This window comes from Lampetra fluviatilis, chromosome 53 (assembly GCF_964198595.1).
Source record: "Lampetra fluviatilis chromosome 53, kcLamFluv1.1, whole genome shotgun sequence".
In the NCBI taxonomy this organism is placed as follows: domain Eukaryota; kingdom Metazoa; phylum Chordata; class Hyperoartia; order Petromyzontiformes; family Petromyzontidae; genus Lampetra; species Lampetra fluviatilis.
The window spans coordinates 3586058-3611019 of record NC_136327.1 but is presented as its reverse complement, the minus strand read 5'-3'; the positions used below and the strand labels follow the sequence as shown (position 1 = coordinate 3611019).

General features: G+C 47.1%; 1 protein-coding gene across 3 annotated transcripts in view; it reads left to right on the top strand.

Moving 5' to 3' along the window:
- LOC144949295 (ATP-dependent clpX-like chaperone, mitochondrial) overlaps nucleotides 1-24962 on the top strand; it is a 39301-nt gene that overhangs the window by 10237 nt on the left and 4102 nt on the right. Inside the window, exons 5-16 of one of the 3 annotated variants that reach the window (XM_078879241.1) lie at nucleotides 552-703; nucleotides 2704-2887; nucleotides 4053-4094; nucleotides 4715-4879; nucleotides 6037-6201; nucleotides 12293-12381; nucleotides 14340-14420; nucleotides 15096-15179; nucleotides 17732-17887; nucleotides 19094-19261; nucleotides 21179-21271; nucleotides 24176-24282. In XM_078879241.1, coding sequence (XP_078735367.1) covers nucleotides 552-703; nucleotides 2704-2887; nucleotides 4053-4094; nucleotides 4715-4879; nucleotides 6037-6201; nucleotides 12293-12381; nucleotides 14340-14420; nucleotides 15096-15179; nucleotides 17732-17887; nucleotides 19094-19261; nucleotides 21179-21271; nucleotides 24176-24282 — 1486 coding nt within the window. Of the gene's footprint in view, nucleotides 1-548; nucleotides 704-2703; nucleotides 2888-4052; nucleotides 4095-4714; nucleotides 4880-6036; nucleotides 6202-12292; nucleotides 12382-14339; nucleotides 14421-15095; nucleotides 15180-17731; nucleotides 17888-19093; nucleotides 19262-21178; nucleotides 21272-24175; nucleotides 24283-24962 lie in introns of all 3 variants that reach the window. The other 2 variants (XM_078879240.1, XM_078879242.1) reach the window with 2 other exon arrangements.

Here is a 24962-nt window from a genome sequence, read left to right as displayed (position 1 = left end):
GACTGCAGTATTAACTTGCGTAATGATGTGCCTATCATGATTTATATTTAAAAAATGCTATTCCCGTAAAACATATCCCTGTTTCATTCACTGCTGGTGTAATGCCATGACGACACATGTCCACCCATGTGATCACTTTAAGCCACCGTAAAAACAACCACCCAATTCTAAATGTTGGTGTACAAACGTACATGCATTTTGCCAGTCATCTCAGTCAGTTAACCCCTGGCACCTGGGTTTGTTCCGTGACCTCTTGCCAGCGGGTCTTCGACACTTCACGTGGCCTCAAAGTGCACCGAGCATGGCACAATTTCCGTCGTGACGTCACCGCCACTTAGTGGCGAACGGCGGTTGTTGTTTATGCATTTTGCTGACTGCAAAACAATACTTTTTCCCATATGTTTCCCATGCCGGTGGTAAATGGACCAACTTGCGCGTTAAAAGTTGTTGCGAGCGACATTATTGATCAAGGGCCGCCTCGGTTTACTCCGCCTTTTCGTTCCCGTCTCCCGCGCGTCGCTTTCGCCCGCCGGCGTGCGTGTGAAAAGCAGCGTCGGCACGCTTCGTCAAGTGCGAGAAGTGCCAGCACTTCTATTTGGTGCTCACCGATCCCGATTGGAGACGAGGCCTAAAGGCCTCCGACGAGGAGGAGGAGGCTCCACGTTTCTCCTACCCGCAGCGCCCACCACCCCCGCCCAAGAAGGTGAACCTTCTGAACGTTTTTGTTGTTGTTGTCCAGTGTAGTGCTTCTAGATTTGAAGCTTTCGTGACTGCAAGGATTCATATTCTTAGGTTTTTTCGGTAAAGTCACGTAGGTAAAAAATTGAAATTAATAAAAGTAGAATAAAAATAAAATAAAAATCACGACGTTTCGGAGGCAACACAAGCTTCCGTCTTCAGGTGGAACCGTCACAGCACGATAGCTGTATCAAGTGAGAAAAATACCAAGAAAACTGTATTTGTATATATACTGGTTGACGGTGGGAGGAGCCAAGGTAGGCCCTGAATATAATTTGTGTGAGGTTCGGTGCGGCTGAAGCACGCTGTTAGGAATGAGCCTTTGTTGTGCAAACCAGGTGCGGATGATGTACAGGTGCGTGTAAAAGGGACTGAGCCTTTTTATTATGTAGAGATGATGCGGCTGAAATCGCTGCCAGGAAATGTGTCTTTGTTGTGTAGAATGGTTGACTGAGCCTATTATTATGTAGAGGTGGTGCGGCTTAAATCGCTCCAGTGTAGTGCTATTGGATGGCGATGACTCGGATGGGGCTTCATCCAGCAGTGGATGTGTCATGGCTCATTATGATGATGATGACCAATTGAACAAGACCAAGAGGTTGTTCATTATCACTTTGAGTGAGGTGGCATGGTGGCTTGGGGGGGGGGATAATATATTGGTAGAGGACTGAGCTCGTGCCATTGAGATGCTCATAATTAAGCCACAGATTGGTTACTGATAACGACACACACAAATACCCAGGATATTTTACGAGTTAGCTTATGTTGGCTTTTTTATAGTTCTGAAATATTTGGTTCTGTTGACATGTGCTGAACAATATTTGCTGAGCAATATGTAATCAAGAGGTCCTTGATGAAAAGTAACAGCATTAACATTAAGTCAAAAAATAAAAATACCCACAAAACACGTGACCAAACATACCACGTAAATTAATAGTTCCCATCGCATGATCAAAATCTAGACTAATCACTATATTCAAGACACAGCGCTTCTTAAAATCAAGTCACTTATACAATCCTGTTCCTTGTTGAAATAAACAGGATCACAAAGGCCATCCCAATCGAATGTAAAGAAAACCCAAAGAATATACACAAAAGGGGAGGAGATTCAAAATGTAAAGAAAATTATATGGCATTAAGCAATTTTGTTGCTGCTCGTAATCTCTGTCATCGCGCTTGAAAATGAAATGTTCCAGCCAGGAGAAAAACGTGGTCTTCTTTAAGGGCCTTGATAATTAATTCAACTTCCAGAGCAAACTTTCTGAAAAAAATATCGGATGTCCCACCTGAAGACGGAGACTTGTGTTGCCTCCGAAACGTCGTGATTTAATTTAGTTATTTTCATTTATTATTATTATTTTATTTTACTATTTTTTTTTACCTACGTGACTTTACCGAAAAAAACCTAAGAGTATGAATCCTTGCAGTCACGAAAGCTTCAAATCTAGAATTATCGGATGTATGTATGCTGAACTTCTTTAGCACCATACGTAGTCAACCGCGCTCATCCGAGGTGCGATGGAAGGACAACAAACTAAACAAACACGAATATGTGTCTTGTCTTAAAGGGTGAAAAAATTAACCCGTAAAAACAAAGTTTTTCACTATAAATCCTTTATATGCATGGCATCGGTTTTATTTTATTATTCATTTCTGTTTTTCATGAGTAAGAGTTTCATTTTTATCACATTTGTATTTGAAATTAAATATGAAAAAAAAATGTTCCTAAAAAGTGGAAAATTTTGGAAAATTTTTTTCACGAAAATAAATTGTCACGCACAACGAGTCTGTGTGCAAAATGTCAGCTCGATTGGATCACGGGAAGTGGGTTAAAAAAACGACCGAAAGATTTGCACGGTCGTAAGCGCGCAAGCAAGCAAGCGAGTGAACTTAATATAAAGGATTTAAAATAAAAAAAGATCGCCGAATATCGCTGACACATTACCTCCCCGCATCTCGTCACAGATCAGCGAGTTTCTGGACCTACACGTCGTTGGTCAGCAGCACGCGAAGAAGGTGCTGTCGGTGGCTGTGTACAACCACTACAAGCGCGTGCACAGCAACCTGTGCTCAGTTTCGCAGCAGCAGCAGCAGCAGAAGCAGGATGAGGGTAGCCCAGCTGAGATACAGCCGGTGCTAGCCCCACGTGGTGAGACCTTTTTGCTGATTTTTGACATCCCATGGTGGATTAAGGCGGGCTGACAGGGCGTGATGTACTTCGGGGACGTTACTTTGTTTGTGTCTTATATTATGTAGCTCGCGGGTATTGGTTAGTTTGAAGGATGAGCCATGTTTGAGTTTTTTAATTGGTGTAGATTTGTATGGGCGCGTGTTGGTTGGCTCATCAAATAGTACTCGCTGCCCGAGTCATATGCTCCATAATTTGTTAGCCCATCTCTCGCTTACTCACTAAGTAACTGACCTACGCACTCATTTACCCAGATTCACTCACTCACCCACCAGCTTATCGTAACCACTCACGTCCACCACTGATTGAATGATTGACTCTATCACCCGCCCAACAACTTGTTCACTCGCCCAACGCCTCGCTCATTCACTTACTCGCTCATCAGCTCACACTTGGAGTCACTTGGTACACCTCCCGGTGGGAAGGTGAAGCACCCCTCGGAGTGTGGATGAGAGGCCCACTTGAAGAGACCTCAGAAGTGGGTACGTGTCATCTCCTTTCATGGGCCATTCTCTTAACATGAGGTGGTGATGCACTACTAGGATAGTTCTGAATAGGATGCTTCATTCATGGACATGATGATGATGATGATAGCACAATTGGAAAGTTTTGAAATATACAAAATAAAAAAACACGATAGTGATGGAAAATATTGTGAGCCAGAGTTAAATATAACTTACCCAGCATATTGCTGCTTGTGGAATAAGGCTTAAGAAGTGACGCTTATGCCTATGAACTTAAACATATTTGACTGGATAGGACTCGATGTTTCCCCAATTAAATTGTCTGTGATCGTGTTATTTCTCATCATTTAGGATTCCCTGCGGCACATGTTTTAGATGAAACAACGTTTTAGAATAATTTGTAATTCACTTAACACAACTGATTTGGATACCGCATCTCAGCCAGTGCAGTTTGATTTATGCCTTGGTCCAGTCATTAGTTGAAGATTGATGGGTCCATGTGGACCTCCTTGTTTATACCGGGGGTTGTTTTCTCCTGGATATTGATATTCTTGTTGTTGATGAACCCTGTGTTTATTTGCTGATGCTAGTTTTTATTTGTGGTTCTACATCCCCATGTCTTCCTGCTGACTTGACAGTCCCTTGCCTTTTTTTTTTTGCAGAAGTAGAAACGGGAAGGCGGGCAGATTTTTACAAGCTAACAAGTACGTTGACTTGATTTCAGCATTCACTCACCTTATATATCCTGGTACAAATTACACATGTGTAAAGTATCAGTGAGTGCCAGTCTGTTCATAAGAAAAGGACAAATTGGGGTTCATTTTATCGACATTGGCTGGATCGACTTCCGGCAGGCGATTCAAACTTGCCACTCTTGTTGAGTCAATTGGAATGCGTTCCAATCTCATCAGCTCTGGGAAGCTAAGCAGATTGAGACGTGTCAGTGCTTGGATGAAGGACCACCCTGCATAACAAAATAACAGGCTGCAGAGGTGTATTGTGGACAGCAGGAGATAGTGCAGAAACATTCCATTGAAATGTGCTTCTATGATTCCACGTCTATGCTGCCAGCCTTCACCAACCCACAATGACCAACATCGTGGATTGTGGTCAAATAACCCCCACGATCCGCACAGCATGGTGCTGCCCTCATCCAGCAGTTGATTGACAAAGCAGTCGTACATGACACACACACACGCCCCAAAGCATAACCGTCCGTCTTGGCTGCCTAATTAACGTCGGCGTCTCGTTTACCCGCCCTCCGCGTGGTAAATGCTCCGCTGCGGTACGCCGTGATGCGAACCAACCGGCCTTGCCTCCGCAGAGCTGCTGGAGATGACGGGTAGCCAGAAAGTTGCGTCCTCGCCACCGACGATGGGGGGAGCCGCAGGGACGGTGCGCCGGGCGAGCGAGGCCCTGGACCGAGCCAGCGCTGCCGGGATTCACCTCGACAAGAGCAACATCCTGCTGATTGGCCCTACGGGCTGTGGTAAGGGGGCACACGTGCGTATGTGTGTGTCTGTGGTGTATGTGGTGTGGTGGTGGTGGCCACCCACCCCCTCGTGTGCCGTGCCGGCATTCGTAGGTGCACGTTAACAGCACTTGCCCCAAAAAGTCTATGAAGGCTATACGGGAGATCTTTGTCTTTATTTGGATAAGTACACGGTAGTACACTCAAGAACCTGGCGACCCGAGTTGGATTCCCGCTCACGGCCAACAGTAGTGACGATTAATTTGAACCTGTCCTGGGCCACCCCTAGGTTAACTCAGCCTCAAATGAGTACCTGGTGCGGTGTGTAAACATCGCCACTTAGGGAGACAAAGGCGGGCGAGCGTGGTGCTGGCCACCCACCCCCTCGTGTGTGCCGTGCCTGCCTTCATAGGTGCTCGAGAACAGTACTTGCCCCAACAGTCTGTTACAGGCTGTGAAAAAGAGCTTTCTAGCTCATCAGATTCCTCGAGTATGAATACATATTTTGATACTGTTTGTGAAGGCTATACACAGGCAGGTTTTGTTTGGCCTCATAGAGTGGTCTAAATGGATGTGGCAAGGACTAGAGAGGAGATGGGCTGATATGATGCAGGAGGACCTGGAGATGTGTAAGGCTTGCCCTATCACTGCTGCCACCGGTGTCAAGGTCAGACTTTGTGGAGCAGGCTCTTGAAGGACGCTTCTGGGCAGTTGGAAGCAGTCGCTGTCCAGCAATAACGGAGTGCAGAGGAGCGACGCTCACAACGACGGGCAGAGCGCCAGGTAGTAGGGGGCACAGGTGGTGCATTTGTCAATCATCTCAGTAATTTCCATTTGGCGTCGTGTCCCCAAACAGAGATGATTGTCAGTCCAGTGCTCATTTCAGCAGGAATGCACCCTGACTGTTTGACATACTGAGAGAGATACACCCAGCTCCAGGGCTTTAACCCAGATTGCCGGCAGTGCCGTTGTGATCGCCTGAGACCCTAGCACCGGGGCTTGAGTTCAAGTCTGCAATAGTGTCAGCTCAGCGTCTTTCATATATCCATTACGAGCACTCGTAGGAATGTATACTCAGCTCGAGGTCATCTTAAATCCAGAGTATCTGTGACACAGCCTCGGTGCCTTTATAACACAGCCATGCACTCTTAACAGGCGAGCGTTTCTGTCGGCAGGCAAGACCCTGTTGGCTCAGACGCTGGCGCGCTGCCTGGACGTGCCGTTTGCCGTCTGCGACTGCACGGGGCTCACGCAGGCCGGCTACGTGGGCGAGGACGTGGAGTCCGTGGTGGCCAAGCTGCTGCAGGACGCGGAGTACAGCGTGGACCGCGCACAGCAGGGTGAGCGAGGCCTGGCCTGGAGCTTTCTGCTGATGGTTTTTATCTCTATATATATAAAAGGGAAATTTGTGATTATGTGTGTCCGAAATGTTTAGCATACTTCCCGACATGCAATCAACTTGAAATTTGGCATGTGGGTAGCTTCCAGACTGTACACAATGCAAAACGTATAAAAATAGACTTTTGTATTTTGGGGTGGGGTGGGCGCAATAATGTGTATATTTTGCACGGCAAGTGAGCGGTGACGTCACATCTGTGATGTCACCCGCATGCGGCAGCGTCACGCAGTGTGCCTGCTGACGTCACGCACCCCCCCCCCCACCTTCCGCGTAGGCCGTGTGTTAATCTAAGACAAGAATCCAAGTCTCCGGCGAAGCCGGGTAGTAAAGCTCGTTTATATAACAAAATGAAAGATTCAAAGAGGAAGAATAAAAACAGCCCCGCTAATGATAACAAGTCCCATGGCTTGTTTTGAAGAGGGTCCTCCATGAGATGTTTGGCCAATATCCTTTAAAAAAATCAAGCCCACGGTAGCCGAGATGTTAACTACCTCGCCTGGTATAAAGGAGGTCGTGTTCTCCCCATGGTCGTGTGGATTTTGCTCCGGGTCCTCCGGTTTTTCCCTCCACAATTATAATCAACGCGTGTTTAGAGCATTTGGCTGCTTGAAATGTTCATGTGATGAGCCACTTTGTTGAGCTATCATTTGTGGGCAGGTCGCTACTGAAAAAGAGCTATTACAGCTCAGTGGCCTTACCTGGTAAAATTTTAAATAGTTTTTAGTTTAGTTTACATAATGTTTTCCAACTAAGTTTTAAAGTATTTTTTATCAGCATTCGGTCTGTTTGTTTGTGTGTCTGTAATGGGTGTCATGGTGCGATAACTCAAGCGAAGATGAACCAATATAAATAATATCTTAGTGCAATGTTACGTTGCTTATCTCAGAAAAAAGACTGCCAAATTGATCAAAGGGTTGCTCAAAGTTTGGCGATTAAACCATTTGTTTTAGGATTTGACTTGTTGGCCAAGGTGGTGATGTCATATGTCATGCACGCCCCTCATGTATGGCAGCAATACAAGTGGTAATACTTCGTCCTTAAGAAAGTGAATTAAATAAATACCTTTCTAAGTCGTGTTGTTAAGAAAATCATTTTCCCTGTTTTCTCTTAACAGCATCTTAAAATGTGATCACATTTTTAAAACTGCATTCAAATTGTATTATAAGGGGAGGGTGAGGTCAGGAGCTGTTTTTTTTTTAATCACAAGTCACTGATGATATCCGTGCCCAGGAATTGTACTCGGATGTCTGGGTTCATAGCTCACTACTTAAAAAAAACAACTTTTCTGGTAGGAACCTTCCTGGTTACACCAGCCCACAGGGGATTATTGTGTCCGTCTGTCGTGCAGGGAGGGGCTGGGTGGGGAGGGGCTGGGTGGGGAGGGTGTGGAGGGGCTGGGTGGGGAGGGTGGGGAGGGTGGGGAGGGGCTTGGTGGGGAGGGTGGGGCTGGGTGAGATAGGTGAGGCTGGGTGGGGAGAGGCTGGTCACCCCGTGGTGCCCTCATAAAACTCAACGTTTAACCTACTCACGCCGGCTTGTGCCCGCCCTCACAGTCGGGCATATTTGCGGAATACACCATGCCGCTGTTGACCCTGGCCATTGACCGAGCAACCCAACGTTCCTACCAGTTCCCTCCGCATGAATGTGTTCCCAGCTTTGTATCCACGTTCGAATCTGCACGTGATTCTGCAGTTCCACCAGATGGCAGTCATGCTCAGTGTAAGGGAGTCTCGTTATTGAATGAGCAGTTGGGCATTGCTCATCTCTGCTGTGGCCTTTAGCTGGTTGGCAGAAAAAAATCCACATTGTGGGAGTCAGTAGGAATTATTTTTTCATAGGAGAAAGGTTAAATAATGATTCTGTTATGTTGGCAGCAGAGGTCGGTGTAGATATTTTCTTTTCTTACGTTACTAAGTTCCCGCGACTGCTTCTCGCCTCCACTGCACTAAACCGGCGTGAAGTATGATCAAATAATGACCCGCAACCCGCACGGCATGGGGCGGCCCTCATCCAGCAGTGGATCAATTAAAAGGTTGTACGTGTACAATGTGCTGCGGTACTGTAGTGTGTTTAATCCCGTGATGTGTAACGTGTTATGCACTGCAGCAATGTCGTGTCCCTATTGGTGTGATTTTGAACTTGTGGGCTGGAGAGCCTGGTGTTTATTGCTATGGTTACAAGCTGGAGTGCGGTCTTCATTTCTAAGGCAAAATGCTGCCACTGCTTGGTGCAATTGTGTTGGCTTACGTCAATGCCCTGTGTTAATGGCTGTATTTCTGGAAGTTTGACTGTCTGGCTTACGTGATTACAAAGGGTCCAGTCTGAGCGGTCTGTGGGCGTTCCCACTTCCCCCGTGCGAACACCCCGATATGAAGTGTGAGACATTTTTAAGTTGGACTTAAAAATCTGCAGCCTCTCCACGGGATGATTGCTGTGGACTTCCCGTAAAGTGGTAGTGGTGCTCCACTGTGTTAATCTGCTGAATTTGTTGAACTAAAACACTTAATTTCCTAAGAACAGGGCTGCGTTTCACACCGAGATAAGTGCGTGATAATTATATGCCGTGATCTTGCAAATGTGCCCTTTAAATTTGACACGTTCACGATGTGTGAAATGCACGGAATTTTACCTTGGAATAACAATTTAAGTTGTATTGTATTATATTTATTATCGCCGCAACTGGTTTAACTTGTGTCGCATCTAAACACAAGACATGCGCAGTAAGAAATGTTGTGAAAATTTAAAATTTACACGTAAAACAGCAATTACAACCATGATAACCAGGCAAGCCCTTGCCCAACCATATAAACTTTGGAACAGGGGCGGTTTCTTCATTAGGGCGATTGGGCGACGCACCACCAATCTCAGCTGTTACTGTGCCTCTGGATATAGTCCAATCAGCGTCATGTCACGTTCTGTGGAGTACCGCCTCTTTTTGGGCGATTTCACTCTGGCTGAGAATCGCCCCGTGTGGTCCCATAGACTTACATTCAAAGATGTTTTTTTTCGAAAGGCGGGCGCTGCAATGCATTCTCTATGGCTTCCGGGAGGGCTCGCACTAACGTGCTTACGTCATCATACGTAAGCACGTTTCAGTCAACAATGTTATTTGTCGCCACCTAGTGGAATCTTTAATAAAAGAAACTAAGTGGATTGTAATAATAGTGAGATAGAAACAAACAAGATGCATTGTAAGAGTCACTTTATTTTTCATTAATATTAAAGAAGTGAAGTTGCCTTTACATGCTTAAGCTGTTAATTTATCCATTGCATGGGTGGACCTTATCCTTATCAATCATCCAGACATTTGCCCCCCCTGAGAGATTTTGCAGGAGCCGCCACTGCTTTGAAACATATATTCATTAAAATGAATATATGTTTAAAATGTTTAGTGTCTTAGCTACTAGCGCTTATATTTATGCACTGCTTTAGCTCTGTAATTCCCACACTGAGCTATTTTCACAGGCTTTATTTGTTTATGATCCACAGGGATACGTGGATATTGATATGACACATGGATAATAATCATGGACACAGTTAAAAGCGAAATGTCGTAAAGTGAATAAAGAAGTATGGGGGCGGGGGGCGCATGCTTGGAACACATTTATTGGAGATGGTACATGAGTTTTTCACTGTTAAGAAGAAATATTTCAAGACACATTATGAGCAAGGATAATCTAAACTAAACTTTTTATTTTATAAGTTAAGGCCCACCGAGATTTTTTTGCTCTTTTTCAGAAGCGACCTGGCCACAAGTGATCGCTCAATGAAGTGGCTTATCATGTATATACTCTAAACGCATGTTGTTTCTAAATATGGAGGGAAAAACCAGAGGTCGTAGAGAAAAATCCACGCGACCACGGGGAGAAAGAGACAGGCAAACTCCAAATGTACAGGCGTCAGGGTCGGGATTGAACCCACTACGTCCTGTATACCAGGCAAGGTAGTTAACATCTCGCCACCGTGGCGCTGATAGATTACTGAAGCATGTGTGAAACCTTAAATACGATGGTCGCCCTCCTTGCTAAGGGAGGGGGCAAGGTCAATGGAGGTGGGGGAGGGGGGTCCTAGGTTCACAGAGTTGAAGTGTTGGGACCAGAAGTTACCTGTGTTCAGGTGTACCAGGAAACATCCCAGCACAGCGTGGGTCTGATATCTTTTAACTGTGGAAACACAGCAACAGGCCTGTGTATCGCGATCAATCAGGCTTATTGAGCCTGATATATTGCCAGGCGTTTATTTTAGTGCTAATGAATATTGATTTAATAACATAGAGACAGTATTTTAATCAAACAACTGGGTGGTTTATTGGGTTAGCAAGTGTGGCTGTGGGTTTAGGGTTTCACCTAAATTCAATTCCCTGATAATGTGATTGGCGTTCATTAGTAAATATTCCTGATGAATACTTATGAGTGTGGATCTATAAGTATACATGTGTAACAAAGATACAGATCCCCTGTGCAGCCTTCACATATTGCAGGAGCAAGTGCTGTTGTCGAGCAGCTATGATGGCCGGCATAACACACGCACATACGTACGTGTGGAGCGGTAACGTAGTGGTCAGTGATTCCCGATCACGACGAAACTTCAGCGGCAAATATCTAACGTGGTCCTGGGCCTCCCCTTGGATGGCTCAGCCTTATATGAGTATTTGGTACAGTGTGTAAACATCGTCACTGAGGAGCCAGGCTGCCGGTCGGGCGTGATGCTTACCGCACGGCGCCAATAGGTGTGTGTGTGTAGGATACACGGGGCGTATTTGTCTTTGTCTTTTTGGTAGGTAAATGGCATCCTTTTAAATGGAAGTGTCAGTGCAGTGAGACTCCTAATCTCCAGGGTTGTAAGGCAGACAGAAGAAGATGGTTGATGCTAGAAGAGAAATGAGGTTGCAAACTCATCTGTGTGCAGTCTTTGACCCTCCCCCCACCCATCCACCCCGGTATGTGTGGGGTGGGGTTTTTTTTGCATCCTCCAGACTTCTTCTCACAAAAATATATATTTATGGAATTGGACAAATATAGCCAGCAGGATCCTCCAGAATGATTGTCTTGAGACTCATTCAATGTTTTCTTGCTTCATGAAGAATTGTTATTATATTGATGAATATTCGGACATTATGGTGCATTAGTAGATGCATGATGCATATCCTGGTTGGTGGTAAACCCAGCCTGTTATATCTCTCGGATCAGTTAAGTTAGTGTCAATGTTGAGAAGTTAACATATATTCTGTTATATAGCAACTGCTTGAAAACGAATTTATTTTTTACTGATTTTTGTGTTTAGTTTGTTCTTCCCCCACACCTCCAATTAGCATGGTTGGCTGCGTACGGTGCGAAATAAGTTAAACGTAATACATATAACAAAGACAAAGATCCCCCGTATAGCCTTAACAGACTGTAGGGGAAAGTGCCGTTAGCGAGCACCTATGGAGGCTGGCACGGCACACGAGGGGGTGGGTGGCCAGCACCACGCCCGACCGCCTTTGTCTCCCCCAGTGACGATGTTTACACACCGCACCGGGTACTCATTTGAGGCTTAGTCGACCTAGGGGAGGCCCAGGACCGGTTTAGATAATCGTCACCAGTGTTGGCCGTGAGCGGGAATCGAACTCGGGTCGCCAGGTTCATAGCGCAGCGCGCTAACCGCTACACTACCGCTCCCCACAATACATATAACATACACACTATTATACACTACACTATACACTACACTTCTATACACTACACTATATATTCCACCACTATACTAAGTTGAAAACGAATTTCTATAGAACTGCTTTTTGTGTTAAGTTTGTTGTCCTTCTCCCGTACCTCCGATTAGCATGGTTGGCTCTATATGGTGCGAAAGAAGCTCAACGTACATACGCATGCATACAACTGGCTAACACCATAGCAATGTGGATTTTCTACCACGGGCTCAGAGGCACCAGTGGAGAGGAGCGTTGCCCACACTCACTGGAGCAGGGAGACACGTGGACTGGTGATCGTACAATAACCATGTGGCTGCGGTGATGTGTCTGTAATTGTCGTCAGGTATCGTCTTCTTGGATGAGGTTGACAAGATCGGGAGTGTGCCAGGCATTCACCAGCTGCGAGATGTCGGAGGAGAAGGTGTGCAACAGGTATGCTTGTATGTGTGTGTGCGCGCGTGTGAGAGAGTATGTAGGTCGACTCGGCCTCAACTGAGTACTTGGTATGGTGTGTAAACATTGCCACCCCACCTCAATGTGTGCCGTGCCGGCCTTCATGGGTGTTCGCTAACAGCACTTGCCCCAAAAAGTCAGTTATGACTATGCGAGGGGATATTTGTGAATGAGAGAGTCAGCCATTTGAGTGATTTTGACCCCTGACGCTTGGCCCTGTCCCTTGATCTCTTGCCAGCAAGCGTGTGACACCTCACATGGCCTCAAAGTACATTTAGCCAGGCACATTCGCCACCGTGACATCACCGCCACTTTGTCGTGAATTGGCGGCTTTTGTTATTTTTGCAGGACAGTGCTGAAATAATTCCTTGATTAAATAGATTAACCACTAACAGCATTTGCCCTGACAGTCTATGTAGGCTATATGGGCATTCTATGTCTTTTCTTCGCGTGACTGTGTGTGCATGCATAGGTGTGTGTGCACATTGGTATTTGTGTGCGTGCACATTTGTATTTGTAAGTGTGTGAATGCACGCTTGAATCTCCCCTCATCTTCACGTCTTATTTTTTCATCGCCAATAGCCAGGTGTGATGGTGGCTGTAATGGCCACAGTCTCGCATGTTGGGAGCCTGAACAGTATATCACAGTCTCTGCATGAGCCACCCACCTTGCTTCTAAAGTGCTGTGTTATTGGCGTGCAAAATCCCCCACACACCACTTGCATTTCCTCTGCTTCTGACAGCGGGAAAATCCTGACCTTCACACTGGCACGCTTCACAAGATAAAGTTCCCTTATGACAATATGCCCTTTGAGTGTGCCCTCAAACACTTAATTAACAAAGGCCAGTGGCATTACTTCTCCCACTAATTGCACACTGTTGTTTTCTTCACCTGAGTTAGGACGTACCAAACAAGGTGGCTTTCTTGAGGACGTGCGTAATTAGACACAATTGCAAAAGGTTAAATGAAAGAGTCCCTTTGTTAAAACTGGCATAGTCCTGCCAGTGATTTTCTGACCTATCTGGGTGGAGTTTCAGCATTTTCCCCTCTTGTGTGTGGGTATTCGCCAGGTATTCTGGCTTCATCTCACATGCAATTAACTAATTGAAAAAATAATGGTCAAACACACTCGAGCAAAACCCTGCTGAGAAAATGTTTCACGACTCGGTGAAGCTTGCGTGGATGAATAAAGGAGGTTGTTCATTCTAGATTTGAAGCTTTCGTGACTGCAAGGATTCATATTCAAAGGTTTTTTCGGTAAAGTCACGTAGGTAAAAAAATTTAAATTAATAAAAGTAAAATAAAACAAAATAAAAAATCACGACGTTTCGGAAGCAACACAAGCCTCCGTCTTCAGGTGGAACCGTCACAGCCACGACAGCTGTATCAAGTAAATGATACAGCTGGTCGTGGCTGTGACGGCAGCTGTATCAAGTAAATGATACAGCTGTCGTGGCTGTGACGGTTCCACCTGAAGACGGAGGCTTGTGTTGCTTCCGAAACGTCGTGATTTTTATTTAGTTTTATTTTACTTTTATTAATTTTAATTTTTTACCTACGTGACTTTACCGAAAAAACCTAAGAATATAGGTTGTTCATTATTTGCCACTGACCAAAGCATCCAGAATGCACCTGAGCTCATCGAATCTCCGAAGCTAAGCAGGACTGAGCCTGGCTAGTGCTCGGATGGGGGACCACCTTGAATAAACAGGGTGTTTTATGGCGGCAAGGCCATTTGGATAGCAGAGAGCAGTGCAACAAAATCAATTGCTACACTGTGCTTCTCACCGCCCATGTCTCCGCTGCCGGCTTTAGTATGGCGTGGGGAGGCCCTCATCCAGCAGTTTAGTCACAAAATAGCCATAGATTTACGTGGCCTTTATTAACACGCTACATTCTGGTGGTTCGTTGTCGTTTTTTTCTTTCTTCTCGGCAGGCTCTGCTCAAGATGCTGGAGGGTACGGTTGTTAATGTGCCCGAGAAAAATTCACGGAGACTCCGCGGAGAGACTGTGCAGGTACGAACGCATTCGCATGAACGCATGCGAATGCGTGCATTTGGGGAGCGGTAGTGCAGTGGTTAGTGCGCTGCGCTACGAACCCGGCGACCCGAGTTCGATTCCCGCTCACAACCAACACCAGTGACGATTATCTGAACTGGTCCTGGGCCCTCCCCGAGGTCGACTCAGCCTCAAATGGGGGTACCTGTTGTGTAAAAACATCGCCACTGGGGAGACAAAGGCGGTCGGGTATGGTCCATGCCACCTACCCCCTCGTGTTCCGTGCCAGCCTTCATAGGTGCTTGCTAACAGCACTTGCCCCAACAGCCCGTTACAGGCTATACGGGGTAGCTTTGTATTTGCGTGCCCGTGCATTCTATGTTCGTGCTTGTGTGAGCGCGCGAGTGTTTTGGCGGTAGGTAATCAATATCGTGTTTAACGGTGCAAAAATCTCATAAATGCAGTTCCTATTACCGACCATCCCTATCCAGATACAATCATGTTTCTTTACCTGTCATGGATATCCACTGTTTACTCAGCTGGAAATGTCCAACCAGTTCCGTAGTGTGGTGGTGGTGGTGGTGGTGAGAGCAGCTGCCTAGCAAGCAAAGTCGGCAAGGTGTGATTGGATGTCGTGGTTGAGGAACATTCGGAGTGTTTGCGAGGCTTGCGTTGATGTGTTATTGTGCACAGGTTGACACAACCAATATTCTTTTCATGGCGTCTGGAGCGTTCAATGGGCTTGAAAAGATTGTGAGTCTACGCAAAGACCAAAAGGTAATGTGATAACCGTAATGATGGTGTTGGGTAATGGGCGGGTGGCTCGGTGAAATCACAATGGCCTTTGGCATCATGCACCCGGCACCAGCACGAGTGACATAACGAGTCATGAATACATGAATCATCTAATAAGTGCAAGGCATTATTACTTACAATTCATGCGGAACAAAAGATTGAAAGTGAGCAAATAATCACGGAGTGACGCACGGTTATTATGACACTGAGAGACAGGAAGAGTCACGAGTGGACTGTAGAAAATACACAGGTGAGAAGCCTCATCTTAACTGTAAAGAAAGGTAAGTGGGGCTTGGGTAGGACACATCGCTAAAAGTGATGATGGATGGTAGTCGAGACTTGGTGTAGTGGCAGGCAAAGGAAGGAACACAACAAAGAGGACGTTCACCATGGAGATGGAGCGATGAAAATGAGCTCGCATGCAGTAGCTAGGTGGATTGTTCCTTCGCAAGTGCACGAAGAAGCCTTCACGATGGCTGCTTTGTGCGCATTTTAAAGTCTTTCTACCGTTTTCTTCACCAGTGCCAATGTTTCTGATGCGTGTGTCCGTCGCGTTTTGTCCCAATCAGTGCCTATTGTCATGTAACCCGTGTTTAAACCAGGCGAGAACCCACTGAGAGTAGACATCTAAAGGAAGATTGGAGGAAATGCAGGGAAAAGTACAGACGTTTTCCCCTTCCTAAATCTTTATTTTATATTTTAGAGTCAAGAGGGGCCCAGATTCGCTTCTCTATGAAAAAAGGTTGAATGCGTCGCCTGGCCAATTTTCCCCCTTTGTTGGTGATGGAGGCATCGGCGCATTTGCACAACAACAAAAAAAAAATCACATAGCGGGTCGGGAAGTGCATCTGGTCCAGAACGCGTCTCCCCCACTCTCAAACAAGCATGGGGCGAACACTCATCTTCTCTCGGTGGCTGTGAGCCAGTGCTGGAAATTTCACATTCTATGGCAGCGGCCCGTTGTCTCCATAGGATATTCGCTGTTGACTTGCCGTGAAGTGGCACTCTGCTACAGGCAGACACCAGATGGATGATGGTGATGATAACGGGCCGAATCAACTTCCACACGGGATTTGAGCTGGCCTCTTAAATTGCCAGTCGAACGCTTTCCGTCGCAGCATTGGCTTTGTCTCAATTAAAAATTCCCAACATTAAGAGTTGCGTTGCCGTGCTCACTTTAACAATAAAAACAACACAAATACTGCCTTCGTTGCATTCGACCTTTGCCCGCGCAATTTTGCGGCGACGGTTTGTGCTATTGTTTTTGGGCGATCGATTTTCGAGGCGCGAGTTCGTCTGCCGTTTAACGGTATTAAGTCTGGCGCCGGCGTGGAGCCTGTAACCCTCTCGCCGGTCTCTCCTCTGCTCGTGGGAATCCCCGTAAATTGCCCCTGCTTTGCTTGCACTACACATTTTGATCGTGCTAAGTCGTCCTGGCTGCGCTCGTCACGCGACGTCATCGAGCCGGCGCGCTGTTTCGCGAGTCATCAATTAATGAGTCGGCCGCCCCGATGTGATTGCCATCGGCAATCAATGCGGACCGCGGCTGGGAATTTTTACTGGTCTCTAGCAATAATAGGCTTATTCGCGACATTGATCGGCGGTACTGCCGCCAAGCAGTGTATGAATCAGCCGCGTGTTTGGAAAAGGCTGTGCACGGAATGGACAAACAATATGCATCGCGCTGTAGTTACTGGTACATGTGTTTATTTTTCGCATTGTGTCATAGCCGTGTAACAATTAATCAATTGAAAGCGATCCATATGTTCACAATGCATGCATCAAATCATATGCGAGTATTGATCGTTTACAAATCAAACGATAATTTACAGCCATTGCATGAAGGCCTTCCCCGGTTGTGCCAGTCACACAACCTGGGGGGGGTCCCACACTTTGTCGGCACCAGTGCAGATATCACTCGCCACTGGTGTTTGCTGGATTTGAACTCGGGCTACTGGTTTAATAGTGCAGTGTACTAATCATCTTATGAGTGCATGTCCTACGAAGTGCACGAACAGAGCTTTACAATAAATACAAATGGCAGGGTTACATTTTAGGGTTGCATGAAGGTGACCTTTTTTTTACTGAATGGTTGAAGGTTTACTCTAAGTAATGTTACAGAATGCATTTATTTTGTTTGCAGGCATATAGACTCGTCAAGGTTGTAACCGTTAAAAGCTCAACACAACGCAAACCATGCGTGTATTAAGTTCTTTCACAGCTTTTCATTTGCAAATACAATGAGACTGCTCACGGGTATTTTTTTTTACATCATCTCTATGGATAAAAAAACCCCAATGTTTTTCTTACTTTACTGGAAATAAATATATACGAAGAGTTTTCAAATCAGTGGTGTGCTAATAGATGATGCTTGGCCTCTACGTTGGAGACCTGATCTGGACGGTATTGCTGATAAACGCAATTGACATTACACCCTATGAAATGTAAGAGGCAACGCTACGCCGCATCAATCCATGTCGATAGCAATTCCACGTTCTTGCCGATTTGCCCTATTGTGAATACAATGAGTACAGAGCCTGGGATTCAATCTGCGCAGCGGGGATGATGGGGTCCACGCAACCCTCATGTCACCGCGACCACCGCCGTCGTCGGCATCGGCGGCGCTGCTCGGAGGAGTTGCGTCTGACGCTCTGTGGGAGCAGCACGAGAGGGATCGCTTGGTTCGGCAGGCGAGTGCTGCTTGTCCCCCTTGGCGGTGGTCATGGTGGGGATGGTGACATGTGTGTGGTCACGACGGTGGTGGTGGTGGTAATGGTGACATCTGTGTGGTCGCAACAGTGATGATGGTGACATCTGTGTGGTCGCATCGGTGGTGATGGTGACATCTGTGTGGTCGCGATGGTCGCGATGGTGGCGATGGTGGCGATGGTGGTGATGGTGACATCTGTGTGGTCGCGATGTGGTGATGGTGGTGATGGTGACATCTGTGTGGTCGCGATGGTGGTGATGGTGGTGATGGTGACATCTGTGTGGTCGTGATGGTGGTGATGGTGACGTCTGTGTGGTCGCGATGGTGGTGGTGGTGGTGGTGATGTGACCTTGATGGTGCTGATGAATTTGGTGTTGATGGTGGTCCTGGACTCGATGAAGATGATGTTGATGTGATCCTTGTTGCTGCTACTCTTGCTGCTGTTTGTTGAGTTTGGCAGGTGGGGTAGTGGGGATGGTAATCATAATTTATTCTACTTGGGATTATTTATTTCAATATTTTTTGTTCCGATTTATCCAGGAACACCTTAATGAGCCTCATGACTCTTTTTCAGGAGGGTCCTGCCCAATGTTTTTCAGTCGGGGTCGAATGTTCTATTTTTTTAAATATTTTTAGATATTTTTTTTAATGTTCCGGTTGATAATTTCTCAAATGTGGCAAATGTGGACCACGTCTCCGGCACACAATGGCCTACGCTTGACGTCGCGACATCTTGAACGTTCACTGTGAAGTAGATGGCGTGTCTCTCTATGCCTAATACACCCACAGTGTTAGTGGTGCTGCCAGTGCCACTTCCAATGTAGCTATTGAAGATGAAGCTGCTGGGACTGAGGATGCTCATGGGCGGTGGTGCGACAGTGGTGTGCTTCTGCTGCTTCTGATGATGGTCACGATGATTCTGATGCTGCTGCTTGCGATGATGATGGTGATAGTGTTTTCTATGTTGATGATGCCAATGGTGATGCTGGTTGCAATGATGATGATGCTGCTTGCTATGATGACGACGGTGATGCTGCTTGCTATGATGACAACAATGGTAATGTTGCTAGCTATGATGATGATGACGATGGTGCTCCTACTGCTGCTACTGCTGCCACTGCTGCTACTGCTGCCACTGCTGCTTCTCCCACCACTGATGGTGCCCCCGTGCCGTGGCCATCCTCAGGCGGAGGCTCGCGACCTCATCGAGTTTGGGATGATCCCCGAGTTTGTGGGCCGCTTCCCCGTGCTCGTTCCGCTGCACGGCCTCGACACGGCGACACTCGTGCGCATCCTCACGGAGCCACGCAACGCGCTCATCCCACAGTACCGCACCCTCTTCAGCATGGACAAGGTGGGGCACGGTGGGGGCGGTGGGTCAGGGGGTCAGGACCGGGGTGGAGCGCAGATGATTGGTCGATTAAAAGGTGAAGGTAAACCTACAGCCCAGCAAATTGTTCGCTCGCTCGTGTGAGCAGGCAATTCTTTGCGGAGAGTTCCCGCGCTACAGAGCTCCCTGATGGTATGGGGTTATCGCATAAACACTCAAAGGTGCAGATGCCTCACATGGGGTTATAGACTTTTGGGGCAAATTCTGTTCGTAAAAACCTTTTAAGGCCGAAACGGTGCGTGAGGGATTGGCGTGACCAGCACCACTCTGCCTCTGACTTCCAATGCTGATATTTACACTTCACAGTTGTACTCATTCAAGGCTGAGTTGACCTAGCCGGGTCCCAAAAGAAGTTCAGGTATCACTTTCCACTGATGTCAGCTGTGGCAGGCAATCGCAGTCGGTTCGACTGGATGGTAACGCAGTGCCGCGAACCAGTGCACCGCCAATTCAAATGTGAGAAAGACGCGGAAATCTATCACGACAGAAGCATTAATACAGGCTGGAAACAAACACGCATTGCACCCCTTGGTGTGTTGTTAAATCCATTGCTCCATCAATCACGCAACAACAGTCACCGTTTCTGAGTAATCCCCAGTGACATCACCACACCGCTCATGCCAGGCCAGGTGCATTTCGAGGAGTTGGCGATACAGCGCCGACAGGACCCGCAGGTGTTAGGGGTTTGCTCACAAATGCACAGACCAACACAAACACGCTCACTCGCTCTCCCACCATTTCATTAGCCACCTTTTTTCAAAACCTCTATTAATGTCATAAACTGGAACCCTCAAGACAGAGATTCAATTAATTTACAAGCTGCGATTCAGCCTCCCCTCCATTTGCCACGGCGATGTACCCTGCCATTAAACCACAGTGGTCCATTAACTCGGCGCGTAACACATTGCGCGCGAGTTTTGTTTTAATTGAATTGTCCAAAGGTTCTCCTTTTTTTGTCTTTCATAATGGGTGGCAGTAAAGCACCTAAAGTGGATGCTTGATGTCATTACCATTGCTCTGATTTATATAATTCCACACAGAGCCATTGTAATATAATTTTGTGTGCCTTTTAGTTGCTTATTTAATATACTAGCAATCATAAATCCTCTTAGGTATCGAGTTGTTAACTCGTGCGCTTGTTGGATCTGCATAATGGCAGAATTCCTCTCGTCTCTTAGATTTGTTTCCATTAAACTCTGAAACTAGTTGAAGCGCTGGTTTGCAAATCCAAAACAATGAGATGTTGTTATTTTTCTGCCAAAAGATAAACCCATATAACATTTCATGTTTCAAGTAATAATGAAAAAAAAACTTTTGCTTAACCTATGAATCCCCATTTAGACTGGTACCGAGAGAGAGAACGTAAATGATGGGTTTAGGATCACATTCAGTGTGTAACTGCAACGTTTACTTAATAAGATATGGTTATGGTGCTGATAATTGTGATGCTGGTAGAGATGATGACAGTAATGATGACTGCTCATCGCGATATTTATGATTATGACACTTGTGTCTGATGATGACATAGATTGATGACAATGATGCTGCTGGTGATTTTTATGATTATGATGATGCGAGCTATGGCAATATTAATAGTGCTAATTTTGTGACCATGATGACACAGTTGAAACTGCTGATGATCATAGCGGGACTTAGGTTGCTGCTATGAATATGCTGATGGTGCTGCTGAAGATGGTGGTGCTATTCGTTCTGCTACCACTGCGGCTGAAGATTATGCTCACTGCAGCGGCGATGATGACAACTTGTTATTTCGTGTTTCCGATGACGAACGGTGATGATGATGATGATAACGGCGGTGTTTTTCCGCGCCGCGCATTCACTCACTGTAACAGAAGCCCCTTTTTGTCGCCTTGTGCTCAGTGCGATCTGTTTGTGAATGAGGAGGCACTGACTGCGATCGCTCGCTTGGCCCTCGAGAGGAAGACGGGAGCACGTGGCCTGCGCTCCATCATGGTAACCCCCCTCCCCCCACCTGCCCCCTTTTGTGTCCTTTAGCTTGAGTACCTGAAGGCAGAGGTGGCAAACGGGTTTTGATTCCTTACCCGTACCCAGCCGCACCAGGGTCGCAAACGGGTACCCGTACCTGTACCTTACCCGATACCCGGCTACCCATACCCAGCCGGGTATCGGGTAGGGTACGGGTATCGGGTACCTGATTGCGACCTCTGGGATGAAGCCATGTTGCAGGCGCGGGTGGGTTGATTCTAGGAACTTGAATTGTGAGAAGAGACAAGACGTTGGGAAATGAGTGACAAACAGTTACTCACCAGTGACTCATGGTCTACCCGTACCCGGCCGCACCAGGGTCGCAAACGGCTACCCGTACCCGGCCGGGTATCGGGTAGGGTACGGGTATCGGGTCCCGGGTTGCGACCTCTGCCTGAAGCCAGTGATGAAATTAGTACCTCAGGTGGAAGTGTTTTTTTTTTTCCCATCTGGCTGGGCAGCTCTGTTTATAGGGCACTTGGCTTGTAGTTGGAACGTTGTGAGTTCAAATTCCATGTGGGGGTCAGAATCGAAATCTTTATTTATCCTGGAGGAATCGGATGAGCTATGAAGCTATTTTCACGGATGTCGAGACGTTAACTCCGTCCATCATCATCACCCATTGAACGTCGGTTAAAAATGAGCACCACTTTGTGAGGTGTCAACTGTTTTACTGTGAAGTTACTGATCCCTGCCAAAAGAGTATTGATTTACATCCCTGGCACAGCTGACGTCAGAATTGAGTGATAACTTAACCAATCAAGGGCTCTCCCTTGGCCAGCCTGCATTGGCAGCGTGGTGAAGTATGGTCCAACATGACACAGCATGGGGGGATCCTTTCCTCCAGCATTGGATTTAACAACGGACTATGAATTACACAAAAACACATTCCTGCGGAGGGAGCTGGTAGGAACGTCAGGTTGCTCGGTCAATGGCGGCGTGGTGTATTCCGCAAATATGCCCGAATGTGAGGGCGGGCACATGCCGGCGTGAGTAGGTTAAACGTTGAGTTTTTTTAGGGCACCACGGGGTGACCAGCCCCTCCCCACCCAGCCCCTCCCCACCCTCCCAGCCCCTCCCCACCCTCCCAACCCCTCCCCACCCTCCCCTCTCCACCCAGCCCCACCCCTCCCATTTTTGGATGCACGACGGACGGACGGACACAATAATCCCCTGTGGGCTGGTGTAACCAGGAGGTTCCTACCAGTAATATTGCGTGCACATATATAGAGCATTCTTTGGTGCTCATTGCATGCATTTCAGAATGATAGTGATTAATTATGGACTGAGAGTCTCCATGTCCACCTCTCTCTTCCCTGCCGTGCCTCTGCTTGTGGCACTGGTTTCCATGCATCCATGGTGTGTCACCATTCTCTTTGCGTCTCCACTGTCTTCATGTGTCACCTCTGTCTCCGTGGTGTGCTTACTGTTCCCTTGTCTCACCCGTGTCTCTGTGTCTTACCTGTGTCTGTATATCACCCACGTTTCCTTGGTGTCAAACATGACATAGCTCACCCGTGTCTCATCTGTGTCGTCACATCTCACCGTATCTGTGCCTCATCTGTGTCTCCGTGTCGCCCTCATTGTCTCTGTGTCTCACTGGGGTCTCACCCTATGTCTCACCTATGCCTCTTGTGTTGTCTTCAAGTTTCGTTGGTGTCTCGCCTATGCATCTGTGTTGTTTGTGTCTCACCCGATGTCTCATCTATGCCTCATGTGTTGTCTTCAAGTTTCGTTGGTGTCTCACCTATGTCTCTGTGTTGTCTCTGTGTCTGACTGGTGTCTCACCTATGCATCTGTGTTGTCCGTGTCTCACTGGATGTCTCACCCAGTGTCTCACCTACGCCTCTCTGTTGTCTCCGTGTTTCGCTGGTGTCTCACCTATGCATCTGTGTTGTCTGTGTCTCACCCGATGTCTCACCCAGTGTCTCACCTACGCCTCTCTGCTGTCTCCGTGTTTCGCTGGTGTCTCACCTATGCATCTGTGTTGTCTGTGTCTCACCCGATGTCTCGCCCAGTGTCTCACCTACGCCTCTCTGCTGTCTCCGTGTTTCGCTGGTGTCTCACCTATGCATCTGTGTTGTCTGTGTCTCACCCGATGTCTCGCCCAGTGTCTCACCTACGCCTCTCTGCTGTCTCCGTGTTTCGCTGGTGTCTCACCTATGCATCTGTGTTGTCTGTGTCTCACCCGATGTCTCGCCCAGTGTCTCACCTACGCCTCTCTGTTGTCTCCGTGTTTCGCTGGTGTCTCACCTATGCATCTGTGTTGTCTGTGTCTCACCGGATGTCTCTGTTGTCTCCGTGTCTCGCTGGTGTCTCACCTATGCATCTGTGTTGTCTGTGTCTCACCGGATGTCTCACCCAGTGTCTCACCTACGCCTCTCTGTTGTCTCCGTGTTTCGCTGGTGTCTCACCTATGCATCTGTGTTGTCCGTGTCTCACTGGATGTCTCACCCAGTGTCTCACCTACGCCTCTCTGTTGTCTCCGTGTTTCGCTGGTGTCTCACCTATGCATCTGTGTTGTCTGCGTCTCACCCGATGTCTCGCCCAGTGTCTCACCTACGCCTCTCTGCTGTCTCCGTGTTTCGCTGGTGTCTCACCTGTGCATCTGTGTTGTCCGCGTCTCACCCGATGTCTCGCCCAGTGTCTCACCTACGCCTCTCTGTTGTCTCCGTGTTTCGCTGGTGTCTCACCTATGCATCTGTGTTGTCCGTGTCTCACCCGATGTCTAACCCAGTGTCTCACCTACGCCTCTCTGCTGTCTCCGTGTTTCGCTGGTGTCTCACCTGTGCATCTGTGTTGTCTGCGTCTCACCCGATGTCTCGCCCAGTGTCTCACCTACGCCTCTCTGTTGTCTCGGTGTCTCGGCAGGAGAACCTGCTGCTGAACGCGATGTTTGAAGTTCCCAGCTCGGACATTGTGGCGGTGCGCGTGGACGAGGACGTGGTGCTGGGTGTGAAAGAGGCAGCCTATATCCGGTGGGGAATCATGATCTCATAGTTATCTTATTTTAATTTGATGCGTGGGGAGTGGTCGAGGAGATTAAAGATGATTAAGGCAGCGGCATTTTGGATTCACTCACTCATTCAGTCACTCCCTCATTCATTTACTTATTTATTCATTCACTCAACAGTCGACTTGTTTATGGAAGCTGTTGCAGGCCGACTGTTTGCTGTTCACTGGAGTGCAATGAGCATTATTTCCTCATACACGCGCAACTTCTCCGGGCACACTGGTATTTCTCCCACGTGCAAAATTACTTGATGAGATGCCGGCCAAATGTCTCTAGCAGGACCCCCCTAATAAAATAAGCCAATGGACTCAGTGGGTAAACAAATGACGCTATTATTGGGGGGGGGGGGTTTCTTCCTATTCTAACCATGAACTTTGTTAAGTGAACATTTTTCCTAGTTGTATTTTTGTTCGGGTAAGAGTGGCTCGTTAGCATTTCTTGTGAAATACCCGACTCTAAACAAGATTGATTTTATTGATATGAAGCAAGGGATATGTTACCTAATGGTGTATTCAATCCAAACATAAGCCCTCGATATGACATTTTGAATGATCCAAGGAAGAAACAAACATGTTTCAGATTCATTCGAAAAAAGTATGACGTGACGGGAAATAACGTCACTTGTATTCTGAAAGTTCCGTGCTT